The sequence below is a fragment of the Betta splendens genome, chromosome 11, assembly GCF_900634795.4.
Source record: "Betta splendens chromosome 11, fBetSpl5.4, whole genome shotgun sequence".
Lineage (NCBI taxonomy): Eukaryota > Metazoa > Chordata > Actinopteri > Anabantiformes > Osphronemidae > Betta > Betta splendens.
Genome location: NC_040891.2, coordinates 1,857,139 through 1,871,315, shown reverse-complemented (window position 1 = coordinate 1,871,315; position 14,177 = coordinate 1,857,139). Strand labels below are relative to the sequence as shown.

At 41.0% G+C, this 14,177-nt stretch overlaps 1 protein-coding gene across 19 annotated transcripts in view; it reads right to left on the bottom strand.

The window, feature by feature from the left end:
* Positions 1 to 14,177, bottom strand: part of phf14 (PHD finger protein 14) — a 200,811-nt gene that overhangs the window by 138,365 nt on the left and 48,269 nt on the right. For 12 of the 19 annotated variants that reach the window (XR_008696054.1, XM_055512715.1, XM_055512717.1 and 9 more), the window contains exon 14: positions 10,570 to 10,732. Coding sequence is in view for 18 of the 19 variants with exons in the window: in XM_055512715.1 (XP_055368690.1) it covers positions 10,570 to 10,732 (163 nt within the window). In the remaining variant the exon portion in view is untranslated. Of the gene's footprint in view, positions 1 to 7,413; positions 10,420 to 10,569; positions 10,733 to 14,177 lie in introns of those variants that run through there. The other 7 variants (XM_055512716.1, XM_029166217.2, XM_055512722.1 and 4 more) reach the window with 3 other exon arrangements.

Here is a 14,177-nt window from a genome sequence, read left to right as displayed (position 1 = left end):
CCTCTCCTCACTCTGCTCTCCCTGATCTTCAGACATTCTCTACCCCACAGGAACGCAAGCTCTGGCTGACGAATGGCGCCACCAGTAGCCATGGCGTTTGGTATGGGCCCGACGGCAAACCTTGCCTACCTAAACACTTTTTCCCTCATTTCGCGAAGTTGACACATTAGACCATGTATCAAAGGGGGGAATGTTAGATGCTCTCACAAAACATTTGTACACTAAGGGATTTTCAATCTATGCGCAAAAATACTGTGAAGCATGTATGACATGCGCCCAACACAACCCAGGTAAGACGACTGCCAAACCACTGGCAGCTCATCCACCACCGGAACAGGCGTTTGACCATTTAATGCTGGACTTTATCGAACTAACGCCAGCAGAAGGTAAAAAGTATTGTTTAGTGATTGTTGATATGTGGTCAAAATGGGTGGAGGCCTTCCCAGCTAAACATGCTAACAGCCATGCAGTTACCAAAGCCTTGCTGACAGAAATAATTCCCAGATGGGGGATTCCATCTAAAATCAGCAGTGACAACGGCTCACGCTTTGCAAACCAAGCCCTCGAGGAAGTGGGAAGGTTTCTGAACATTGACATCAGAAAGCACTGCTCTTACCACCCCCAAAGCGGAGGGGCGGTAGAGAGAGAGAATGGCACTTTGAAAAACAAACTGGCTAAATGCTGCTCAGAGACTGGTCTCAAGTGGACTCAGGCTCTTCCCATTCTGCTCTCATACATGAGAATGAGAAGAAGGATGAGAACAAACCTCAGCCCGTATGAGATCCTATTTGGTAGACCTCCTATGATGGGACTCCACCCTGAGACCGAGACTAGGATTTTACCACCTACTGAAATGTGCGAAGACGCAATGCTACAGTACTGTAAGAACTTATCCTCTGTTCTGTCCCAAATCTCCAAACAGGTGAAAGCGGCTCTGCCCAAACAGGCGACAGAACCACTGCACATCATTCAACCAGGAGACTGGGTGATCATTAAGGAGCTTCGCAGGAAGCACTGGAACTCAAAGCGGTGGCAAGGTCCCTTCCAAGTCCTTCTGACGACCAACACGGCTGTGAAGATCGCAGAAAGAGCGACTTGGATCCACTCCAGCCACCGCAGGAAGGTCCCGGATCCGACAGACGACCCTCCATCTCCATCTACACCACACGAGAAAACCACCACTGACGAAAAGAATTGAGAAGGACGACCCTCGCTGTGCTCACACACGCACTGAGGCGAGGCTGCGTTGACCATACAGCTGAAGGTGCGAGCCAAGCGCCGCCTGAAGCTGCGCCGGTGAATCACACTATCAGACCATACATCTACACACGCGTTCCTGAGAAAACACACACACGAGCAGCCTTGAGTTGCCGACGCTGGACGACGTGTAGACTCTTCACATCACGGGAGTGACAGTGACTCAGACGACATTGGGAGGAAACCTGGAGGTGATAACGAATCCCAGGTGTCTCTGTGATCAGCTGATCACAACCTGAAAAACCCCAACGAACTGTCAAGGTGTCAACAAACAGGTTGTAAACAATCTACCGCTACTGTTCAACAGGAAGAAGAAGACATTGATTGTGACCCTGTTGTTTTTGATATGTTACTCTAATATCTGCTCTAAATTATGTGATTGATTTACAAGTATACCTCTCTGTGATTTCATTCACTATTCTTAAACAAAGCATTTTATGCTTCCACTTGATTCACACTTACACACAAATTTTTATCTTCCACTGACACAGAATGGCATTTACCAGACGAAACACGATAAAAATGATTGTCATATCAACCATTGCGGTGACATGTGTGACCCTCCCGTACTTCTGGAGAACTCGCACATTTGTTCACTATAGATCCAAACGCGACATTAAGGACCCTAAAGCCTGGCAGCTTGCCCAAAACTACGTAAATCAGAACCCCACAGGGAACTTATGGTTAGCGTACCTCAAGTACACTTCTAAAACCCTCACAAACAATTCATGTGTAGCATGTGGTGTCGCCAGACCCGATCTCATGGCTGTGCCCACTCTCTTTAACAGCAGTGAGTGTTACAACGAGCGACAACTGCACAATAAAGACACCGGGTGTAGATACACTGCGGACCCCAGCATTCCAAGATGTGATCTGTCTTGCAAAATGCGCGCCTTGCACAATCTGGGCAAGGGTATGGAGATGTACAGTCCCGTCACACATAAGAAAGTAGAGGTGGCCGACATCAAGGTAACGAAAAAGGAGCCCGCGGCTCCCTTGTATTACACGGTGTGTACCACGTGTCACTTTGAATGCTTCACCTCCAGCCTCGACGGAGGAATAGATGTAGGCCACTTTCCCAATTGTCACCTGACGTGGGACGTCTCCAACGCACACGGACTTAACCCTGAAGACCATGTGATCCGGTTTGCGATTCCAACACCGATGCTGCCCCTTTACCCTCATATACATATAGGATCAATAATGTCTCACACGTTGCCCCATCCTCCACCGACTTAGTCCAGCAAAGGAAGCCCTTGTCCGACATGTGGTGGCTCTGTGGGGATCACCCCAGGGCCACCTTACCAACCAATTGGACCGGCACCTGTACTCAGGTAGTGTTCCTCACAGGGGGAATACACCTTTTGCCCTCAGCTCCACAGAAACACTCACGCACCAGGCGCAGGGCTCCAGGAGGTTCCTTGGATCCTGACCTTTACATAGATGCAATAGGCGTACCACGAGGAGTGCCGGAGGAGTTTAAGGCTCGCAACGAGCATGCGGCGGGGTGGACGAGTGCTATACCCTTTATGGGCCCCATAATAGAGGTTAACAAGAATTCGGCCTGGATCAACTACCTGCAAAACTGCGGGCGGTATGAGAGTCATGTCTGGGCAGCTGGCTCCTACGTCTCAGATGACTTGGCAGAATAGAATGGCCCTGGACATGTTGCTAGCGGAGAAAGGAGGTGTCTGCGTTATGTTTGGAGAAGCGTGCTGTACTTTTATCCCCAACAACACTGATTCTAATGGTACTGTGACAAAGGCTATCGAGGGCCTTGAGAGTCTTAGAGACGAATGGGCTAGAAACTCCGGCGTAGATCCGTCCCCTTGGCGCTGGCTAGACCAAACTTTTGGAAAATGGAAATCAGTTTTTATGTCGGCAATAGTCTCGCTTATCATCTTCATGGCCGTGATCATGTTGCTTGGTTGGTGTGTTATTCCTCTAATTAGGGGTCTCATCATGCGCGCGATATCAGCGGCGCTTTCGTACCAAATGACACAATGCACTACATTCAGGAATCCAGATACCGATTCACTCATTGGTTCTGATGCTGACTCTGTAAAGGATGGTGTTGACGTTGATAACGAGGACCACAAAGATGACTCCGATGATGATGGTAGTGACACGGAGACTGACGCCACAATAGTTTAAATCAACATATAACCCTCTTCCTATTTTTGCTTGACTGAACGTGATCTGATTGATTATAGGCTTATGTCCCTGTCTTTCCAAAGCTCATACACAAGGGTTATTCTAGTATAACTACCCACAAAAACAGCCATAATCTTTTATCCCTACGCCATTTACATTTTTATAAGCAATACATTTAACAAATCATTTTTAAAGAATGCTTTATTACTATAGAATGAATGCCACGATTGACAATTTTTATTCTTTTAATGTTTGATTAATGTGTAATCAAAAGGGGGAAAATGTAATGGAAAAATTGTACTTTAATGCTTTTGTGTTCATTTCTGACTCTGTATAGTGACCATGCATTCTGTACTTGTTGATTAGACCCAGAACTGAACATTCTCAGACAGACAATCTATCTCCCTCTCAAGGTGACCGATTGTTCATGGCCTGAGTCTGCCTTTTAACCCTGGGCTCTGGCTCCTTTCTGTCTGATGCCTCACCAGACCCAAGGCTGTAGCCTTGTTTATTCCCTGTGTAATATGAACATCTTCACCCACAGTGTGATAAGGAGATTCCACCAGGTCCAGGGAAAAAGGTTAAAAGGCAGAAGCAACTTGAGGATCGTGGGCTCTTTGCATTATACCTCCGTGGTGTGTGCACTGATCTCCCCAGCTGGTTTTTGGTTTGTTGATGTGCACGATCAACATCCATGCTTTTTATTTGCTTTCCCCATTATTTTTATTTTATCCTTTCTTTATTATTTCAATAAATCGCCCCGCCCACTTTCATTCAACAGACAGACATGAAAGAGGGAATAACGAAATAAACAGCTGGTTAACTTTGTAGGAACACGGCTGTAGCTCTGCAATGACTTTATGTGGTACAGGTGAAAGGAGTAATAACGAAATAAACAGCTGGTTAACTTCGTAGGAACACCTTGTAGTAGGAACTGGTATATTTAGAAAACCCAGTAGTCCTAGTGTTAAGATGTGTGAACTGGGAAGGGAGACGGCAGCAGCGACTGAAGAGCGACTGAATAGAGTTGATGTCTTCCCCGCTGACAGGCACATTCATTTGATAATGCACGTACCTTGGCTGACAGTTCAGTTGAAAAACACACTGAATCTTTATCAAACTGTCCCTGAATAACATCTATGAACTGCAGTTTCTTCCTTGATTATCCATGATTATTATGGAAGAAGAGCAAATCTTCGCCAGTCCAAATTGTCCTAATTAATACTGTGTTTACAATAAAGGTAATAAATAATAATAATATTATTTTCATTTTAAAATGCACTGCATATTGTGAACGAAGGTCGAAGTGCTACAAATAAATTAGACCAGAAAGCTACGATAAATACATACGTTTACCCTTGCAGAGTAAACATGTAGAACAAACTACTTGCTGTATTAATGAGTCTTAGACCTGCAGCTGATCACGCCGCCCGATGCTGCCCAGTCTCCCACGGAGCTTTGTCCCGGAGCTGAGGTATTTCTCACCTGCTGATCGAGTAGTAGCAACACATTAGCATGTCTATGCGCCTCTACGAAGGAGGGGGGAGGGGTGTGTAGTTTTCCTTTGCAACTGTGAGCAAACATGAGACAAACAAAAGCTTGGTCGAACTCAGATCCAAGTCATCTGAGTACGAAACACAGCACATATTATTCGATCTCGTGTTTCATTCGAGCGGCAGTCTGGAGCTCTCTGCTAAGACTGCTGCCCCGCGACCCATCCACGGATGAGCTTCCATTAAAAATTAAAAGCAGAGGTTTTTAGTTTTTCTTTTTTCTTTCTTCTAAACGAAAAAACAGTTTTAAATCCAATCCCGTGTGTTTTTGTTAAAAAATTTTTTGCTCGGTTTATTGGTTTGTAAGGCGGTGCTTTTATTCAAATCTGTTTGCTGCCCATAGCAAGAGAAAGGAGAAGCCGGTGAAGGCGGATAGATGGATGGATGGGAAATCAAAGTTTTGAAACGAACACGGGCCGTGAACATTCAAAACAGAACAGTCAAAACAAATTCCCACTACATCTAGTGCGCCACTCACCCGTTCCTATCGTAGCCTGCATTTGCGCATCCATACATTTGTGTATTGGTCACTCTCTGTCTGGATACATGACTCCGAAACACGTCACTAGTTTGTGTAAGAGTTTGACGTCTCTGCCAAATTATAAGCAGAGGTAACGAGAGAACGACTTTTTGTGTCTCTAAACAATAAAAACATATTACCTCCAATTCCGTGTCTTTTTGTAAAAAAACAAATATTTTTGCCTGATTTATTGGTTTGTAAGGTGGTGCTTTGATTAAAAGCAGTTTGCCACTCATCGAAAGAAACGAAAACGCCAGTGAAAGTGGTTGGACGGACGGATGGGAAATGAAAATGTTGAAACGTACACGGGTCGAATAAGTGATCTCAGCCACTCAGTTACAATGACACGGACAGTCAAAACAAGTCAAACTGCAGTTCTGCAGACACAGAGTAAACGCATAGGAACAAACATGTTGTTGTAATGCGTCGCTGTAGATCTGCTGATTTCTGGCGTCCTGTCAAAATTACAACCACGACTTGTTAATGAATGTTTACCAATAGTCGTAGATTTTACGTAAATAACCGTAATAATCACAGGAATTTGTTTTACAGCAGTTGTCGATCTTAACTTTGACAGGACGCCAGAACTCAGCAGATCTACGCGTTTACTCTTTGTCTGCAGAACTGCAGTTTGACTGACACGCGCAGTCCAAACAACTGAGTGGCTGACATCACCCTTAATCAGCCCGTGTACGTTTCAACATATTCATTTCCCATCCGTCCATCCAGCCACTTTCACCGGCGTTTTTGGTTTTCTTGCGATGACCGGCAAATGGATTTTTACAAAAAGACACGGAATTGGCGTTAATATGTTTTTATTGTTTAGAGACAAAGTTACACAAACACGTGACGTGTTTCGGAGTCATGTGTCCAGACAGAGAGTGACCAATACACAAATGTATGGATGTGCAAATGCGGGCTACGAGAGGAACGGGGCATTGGTGCACTAGATGTAGCGAGAATTTGTTTTGACTCTGCGGGTAATTGTAACTGAATGAGTAGCTGATGTGACTTATTCGGCCCGTGTACATTTAATATTTAATCATACAAAACTTTGATTTCCCATTTGCCCATCCATCCGCCTACACTGGCTTCTCCTTTCTCTTGCTATGGGCGGCAAACAGATTTGAATAAAAGCACCACCTTACAGACCAATAAACCAAGCAAAAATATTTTTTAACAAAAACACACGGAATTGGATTTAAAACTGTTTAAAAAAAAACGAAAAACAAAAAACCTCTGCTTTTCATTTTTAATCGAAGCTCATCCGTGGATGGGTCGCGGGGCAGCAGTCTTAGCAGAGAGCTCCAGACTGCCGCTGGAATGAAACACGAGATCGAATGATATGTGATGTGTTTCATACTCAGATGACTTGGATCTGAGTTCGACCAAGCTTTTGTTTGTCTCATGTTTGCTCACAGTCGCAAAGGCAAACTTCTCATCCCTCCCCTCCCCCGTAGAGGCGCATAGACATGCTAATGTGTTGCTACCACTCGATCAGCAGGTGAGGAATACCTCAGCTCCGGGACAAAGCTCCATGGGAGACTGGGCAGCATTGGGCGGCATGATCAGCTGCAGGTCTAAGACTCATTAATGCAGCAAGTAGTTTGTTCTACTCTGCAAGAGTAAACGTATGTATTTATCGTAGCTTTCTGGTCTAATTTATTTGTAGCACTTTGACATTCATTTAAAATATGCAGTGCATTTTAAATTGAAAATACTATTATTATTTATTACCTTTATTGTAAACACAGTATTAATTGCACAATTTGGACTGGCGATGATTTGTGCTTCTTCTATAATAATCGTGGATAATCAAGGAACAAACTGCAGTTCATAGATGTTATTCAGGGACGGTTTGATAAAGATTGATGATGTGTTTTTCAACTGAACTGTCAGCCAGATAAGTGCGTTATAAAATGAATGCACCTGTCAGCGGTGAAGACATCAACTCTATTCAGTTGCTCTTCAGTCGCTGCCGTCTCCTCCCCAGTTCACACACCTAAAGCGTCCGAACCAATAAATGCATTTCCAGATTTACTGGCAATGCCGCACTGGTTGCTCTCAGTTACGGCAGCTGTTTGGAGCAGGGAAAAGCGAGTTAGCTGTCCTTGTCAATGCCTTGACAATGTTTTATCGTCTGTAAACAATCTGAACAGTTTTTATAGTTTTAGTTATAGTAATAGTCTGCCACAAAACGAACACTGCACGCGGGAGGGCGCACCGTTCAGCTTCTTATTTTTGGTTTTAAACTGCCGTAATTTGTCATAACCTACTTACGTACATAACTATACTAAATACTATAGTTGTCCACCACAGGCGACCAGCGGTTCGTAGTCTTTGGGATCCATGGACTAAATATTACAAAAATGTTATGTCGTGGGTCAAATGATAATGATGAGACGCTGTTTTTCCAATAATTAAAATTGAAAGAGTGCTTCCACTGAGATTCGAACCTGGGACAAAAAAAATTTACAGACACCCTTCTTAACCACTAGGCCAGCTGACACTTGAGATGGTTGTTCTACAAGAGGCTATATGACATAGTCAACTACGATGTTTTAGGACAGAAGGTGGGAGTCAATCCCCACCTACAGGCCAAAAGGACATAACACCCTCTTCACGCAGTGCATACAAGGCGCTGACGCGGCGCAATTGGGGGCAAAGCACGGTGGGGGTAGACACTTTTAGCAGCTGCCACAGTAGGTATATGTATATTTTCCTATTGTGTAGGAAAATGCTCAATATTTAATTAGCCAATGATGGCTAATTTTGTAACTTGTCATTACATTGTGCTGTGTTGTTTATTGTTCCTTGTGTTTATGTTTTCTTTAATTAGTTCTTACGACATTACATGTTAGTTGGATACACCGTGCCGTGTGGCCACGGAGTATGTACATGTGTATATATAAGAGAACACCGGTGGTATCACTGAATTGAATATTTGGGCATGGCAAAGTTACACGTTTCCGCCACAAGCGGCCTCGACCCCTGAGTGTGACGGGCGCAGTGGTCTGCCGCTCGTCCTCGACTTCAGTCTGGCTGAAGCGGAGGAAGAGAGCAGTCTACTGTTGCCGTCTCATGTTTTTGTTTTCATTTACAGGTCTGTGAAAGTACGGAAAAGCATAGATGAACATCTGAAAATCATTTTTGGTTGGTAATGATGTGTATTGTTGTTTCATTGGCAAATGTATGTAGGTGGCCGTATAGGAAAGCTAAGTTAGCTAGGTTAGCTTAGACTACTGAATGACTGTTTTGGCACCTGTTTAGACCTCCTCCAATTTGTGGCTGCTATGTTAAAATCTGTTGTTTGGGTGTTATCTTCGTATGTCTGTAGGTTGATTATTTTAATTTGTTTCTTTGAAAATGAATGTTTTCACCAAGCTAAACATTTTGCTTTAGATGAAGCAGACTTACTGACACACCAAGTAATATGTTGCTTTATATTTATGCATAATGGTGCAACTGTTTATGCCTTGTGACACCTTGTGTCTGTGAATACTTTTGAGGGAGCTACAACATGTGTCTGCATACTCATGTTTAGACGCACACACAACTAACGTTACGGGTGAAGGTTACTTCTTTGTACCTGTGGAAAGTTAGCTAACTTAAGCATAACTGTTACTCAACTGGCTTTCTAGTTCTCAGTCTGTCACTGAAGCTGCTCCCCAGATCAGAAGGTGTATCCTGCAGTGGGTGAAAGTCAAAGTCCAGAATAGATGTCAGCTTTGCCAGGACCCTTCTGTCACCCACCTCCTGTATTACGCCCAGAGCACAGCCCAGGACAGAGCTGAATTCTGAACTACTATGTTCTTATTTTGTCAGTCTATATACCTGTTTCCAGTAAAATTGTTTTCACCAACCAAATGCAGGGTAATTTGGCATAGACACAGGTCTAAATTGAATTATTTTTAGTTAATGCTAAATAGGTATGTTAAAGCACACATTTTCCAGTTTATCTACCATAACAGCAGCTGCTTTAACTGGTACAGTATATTAAACTGTTACTATGCTGTTATACTGTAAGTAAAGATTACATAGAGGAACATTCACCCTGTGTTTGTTTGTATTTTGTGAACTCAATCTAAGGCATTATGCTATTAAAGAGTGATACTTAAGTTATAAATATTACTGTATGACAGAGGAAATTCAACTCCACAGGATTTCAGATTAAGATCAGACCAGCTCCGAGAAAGAAGTTACTGCAACTCAGCTCTACAGTTTGTTCAGTGATCTCACATGGACATGTAAGATACAGTAAAATTGAATTAGTTAGAAATAGTTCATTTCAAAGCCTAGAGTTTGCTGTGCAGTAATTCAACTTGAACTGAATGTTAATAGAAGATCATTAAATTGAGGTATTTTAACATTAAATGTCTATTCGGACGCCCACACCAAAACTGTAAGAAGCAGGACTCAGTGGGACGGAGCCTATTCTTTAATAAGATGTGGGAAGAGCAATCTAATCAGGATTTCACGGACCAGAACAGCTGCTTGGCTACCGAACAAGGCACTTAGACAAGTTTCAGCTCAGTATATAAGCTGTGCCATACAATACAGTACTGTGAGTTAGAGATCCTTGCGGATTCAGTTAACCAAGCTTTTAAACAGTTTTAACACACTGACTTTGCTTATGACTAATTAGAAACAAGACCTGGTCCCTACCCTTTCCGCAATGTTTAAATGCTGTTTGTGTTTTCTGTTATTGTCGCTGTATTTCCTGTTAATGTTGTTGTATTTCCTATTAATGTTGTTGTGTTTCCTGTTAATGTCGCCATGTTTCCTGTTAAAGTTGGTTCATGGAACCGGGCTATGATTAAGAGGGATTTCTGTTAATGTTGTCGTGTTTCATCTTTTTGTTTATTTGTGACTTGCACTTCAGGGCCACCGTAGTTCATGATAACCACTACTTGGTGTTGGACAAGGATCACATCTCTGTAATAAACATTAATGTATTGAAAAAAAGTTACGTGTTTCTTTAGTCCAATGTTTTACTATCCCAGTGCAAAGACCTACTTTGATCACAATAATTTAATCATGTTTTCATGCATAAAAAAGTAAAAAGAATAGTGTGTAAATACACACCGTGCCTCTCACTTGATGTTTCTTGGGTTCTGGAGACATCTCCTGTGGAATGAATTTGATTGGTCCTTTAATCTGTCTCCTGGATCTCTTGGTGCCATCAGGTAGCGTCTCCATGGCAATATCAGCTTCATCGCTACTGGCCTGGTCACACTCAGAGCATTGCCTGAAAGAAGACAGACAGCTGATCTTACTGAACTGTACAGATTTTATTTTCAGACACACATCCTCACATTTTTGACTCCTCTACAAAACAGCCTCTATAGTTCACATTAAAGACTGAAAAACAATGCAATGAAACAGAAAAAAGAGAAAAAGAAACACAATATTCTAACAGTAAACCAAAGCTTCTTAAACATTGGACATGCTGCTTGGATATCTCATGCCTTATTGTACGTTAACTACGATGGATAAACCCAATAGTCAGTGTATGGTGAGCAACTCAGAAGCTGGAGGAGAGTGTGGTAGATAAAGATGGAGTCAAAGAAGTGAAACCATATATCTTAAAGAAGACCAATCATACTTTTCATTCTCAAGATTATTGGACTTCAATGTCTCAGTAAGGTCTCTGTAAATTATCATTCCATAAAACCCTTTAGATCTTCCACACTGCCCCTGTCAATTAGTGGTTTTCACTCCCCATCAGTAAACTGTCTGTTTTATGGGCCTGTTGCAAGCGAAGCTGCTCACCTCACCTCTATGCGGAAGCGCATACCCTTTTGTTTCTTTTTTTTTTTTTTTAATTGGCTTCATGGATACGAGCCACCGCACGGTTAGGATACAATAGGTGGCAGTAGCGCGACATTGAGAATGCAATCCATTGCAATCCTCCACAGAAGAAGACCCACTACAGGACTGCACGACAATAGCCAGCTGGTTCGTAGCGTAGTAGAACAATACGTCTACGAACCTGAATCTGACCCTGAAGCTGAAGAAGAGGCTGTTGAAGTCACCACATTTAATGAGTAATTAGAAAGAATTATATATCAAATTGTTAAGGAAGTATCAGACCTGAAATTGTCAGATGGGGAAATTTAGGTTTCTGTTGCTGGAAAAGACAAAAAAAGCTCAGAGGATCAGGCAGATCTCATCAGATAAGAAAACAGACAAGAATGAAAAGGAAAACTGTTATCTTAGGACAGATCAATATATGAATAGATTGATACATACATAAGATACTGTATTTTGATATCCAGGCATCATTGTAATTTTACAGTAAATTTGTTCGGTTGTCCATTACAGTGGACATGCTATAAAATCAAAAATAAATATATATTTTATAAAATTCTAAATTGTAAGTTGTAACCTGTAAGTGAAATAATACAAAGCTGAAGAGCATTTGAAAATTGTTTTCCATTCATTTCAATGGGGACATTTTGATGAAAAAAGCTTAATAACTTGAAAAATATGAAAGATATTAAATAGAAAGATTCAAATCTGTGATAATAATAATAATAAAGATTCAAATCTCAGTACATTGAATGCTTTGAAGCATTCACTGTGATTATCAAAATAAATATTTATATTTTTACCTACGTTTGCCCACATTGCAAAAAAAGGGCCTTTGAGTCCTGAATTGCACCAGCAAATAGTCTGATCCTACAATCATTCACCTAAAGTAAAACCATCATTAAATACTGTTTGTGTATGTTTATCATGTACAGTATGACACAGTAATATATTATATATGTGTCGCAGTGTGTGGAGATGTTTACATCCTCATAGCTGCATCACTGGCCTCTCGATATCAGAGAGGAAAGAACACTAAATCTCAGCAGACAAAGAAAGACACAGCTCCACAGCCTTGGGTTTGGGACCTAGATAGGAGCCAGAGTCCAGGGTGTACCAGGCAGAGACAGATCATGTATAGTCACAGGCAGTCAAACAAAATGTCAGATGCCTAAACTTCAACGTCAAGCCAAAGAAATGAATTGCCTGTATAAGAACATTCACTGCTGCATGTAACAAGTAATAAACCATATCCTCTTGAGAACCAAAGAAAAAAAACTGTCTTTCAATTTAATTTTTTGGGGAATTTCGTGCCTATTTACTTCAGCATACTTTAAGCTAAACTAGGTTTCAACTTTAAAACAATCTTCAACTATTTAACTAATAATCTTCCATTCAGCTTTTTAATATCTTTTATAGTTTCTGACATACAGCAGTTTAAATATTGTGTGGTTTTTGATAGATTTTTAGCTTTTCCATTACTGTGTATTGCTTGAGCTACAGTGCCTGATGTCACAGCTAGAGTGCAAGGACACTTTTTTAAGACAGAATTGTGCTCTTTAACTTGTCACAACAGCCAGTTTTTACTCTATCAATATAATTTTTTCCACTCGTTCGTAGTCATACTTGTCTTCATTCTAAAGGTGTGTTTGGTCAAGCTCTCAGACCTATACTTTTCGCTTTGAGGCAGCTTCAGTATAGGCAGAGTTCCAGAAATCCTCCCATAGACTAATGCATTTTGTCTGAGAGACTTTTTCAGAGAAAGACGGAAATATAACATTTTGAAATTGTGACTGTTGCCACAATCTTTATTCTTCAAATATAAAACTCACAGCAGTTGATCATTAAAAAAAAAATTACTCAACTTTTTGAATGTAAAGGCTTTTTACATTCAAAAAGTTGAGTAATTTTTTCGATCAGTATTATGGTTTTGCTGTAAGAAGCCTGTTTAGCAGGGGTGCAACTCTGCTTTCTCAGAGCAGAATGAAACAGGATTTTCTTATTTTCCCGCCTTTTGTCTCCATGACAACGGCGCAGCTGCAGCCTCGACTAACAGGTCAAACTTCTGATGCTCAGTATAGCAGCTCTATGCATATTACTGATGAGTCCATTACATTGATTAGTTATATATAATTGACACTTCCTCTGAAGCCTTTCAATATAAAATCACTAATTCATTTATTTATATCCATTATTTAGCTTTAATAGCACTAGTTTTGCTTAAAAAATAGCAATGTTTCTGTTTATCACTAGTTTATTATGAATAGTTAAGAAGACTGTTTTACTGTTTAGCAATTACCTGCACGGCCTTCCTCCAGATACTTTCGACATAAAAGCACCAATCCAGATCTTTGGCTAAAAATACAATATTTTTGCTTTCAACTGGTCTATTATGAGTAGGTAATGAGACTATTTTACATTTTAACAATTACTTACACATGCTTCTTTCATATCCTTTCAAAATAAAAGCACCAATTTAATTCATCAGCTTTTTTGGTTATTTTATGCCCTTGAGTGGGTAATGACTGCTAATTAAGAAGACTGTTTTACAGTTTAGCAATTGTCCACACACCTTTTCCGTATACTGTCAAAATAAAAGTTTCAAATTTTGGTTTTGACTGGTCAAATTTGGCTAATTAATGAGACTACTTTATAGATTAGTAATTACCAGCCATATTCTTTCAAAATAAGAGCATCAATCTAAATCTTTAGCTAAATAAAGCAATATATCTGCTTTCAACTGTTTTGTGTGAGTAGTTAATGAGTTTATTATGCAATTTAGCAATTACCCACGCCGTCGTCTTCCATCTAAGCATTATTTATAATGCTTAATGTTTATTATTTAGCAGTATTTCTGCTTTTAACTGGTTTATTATGACTAG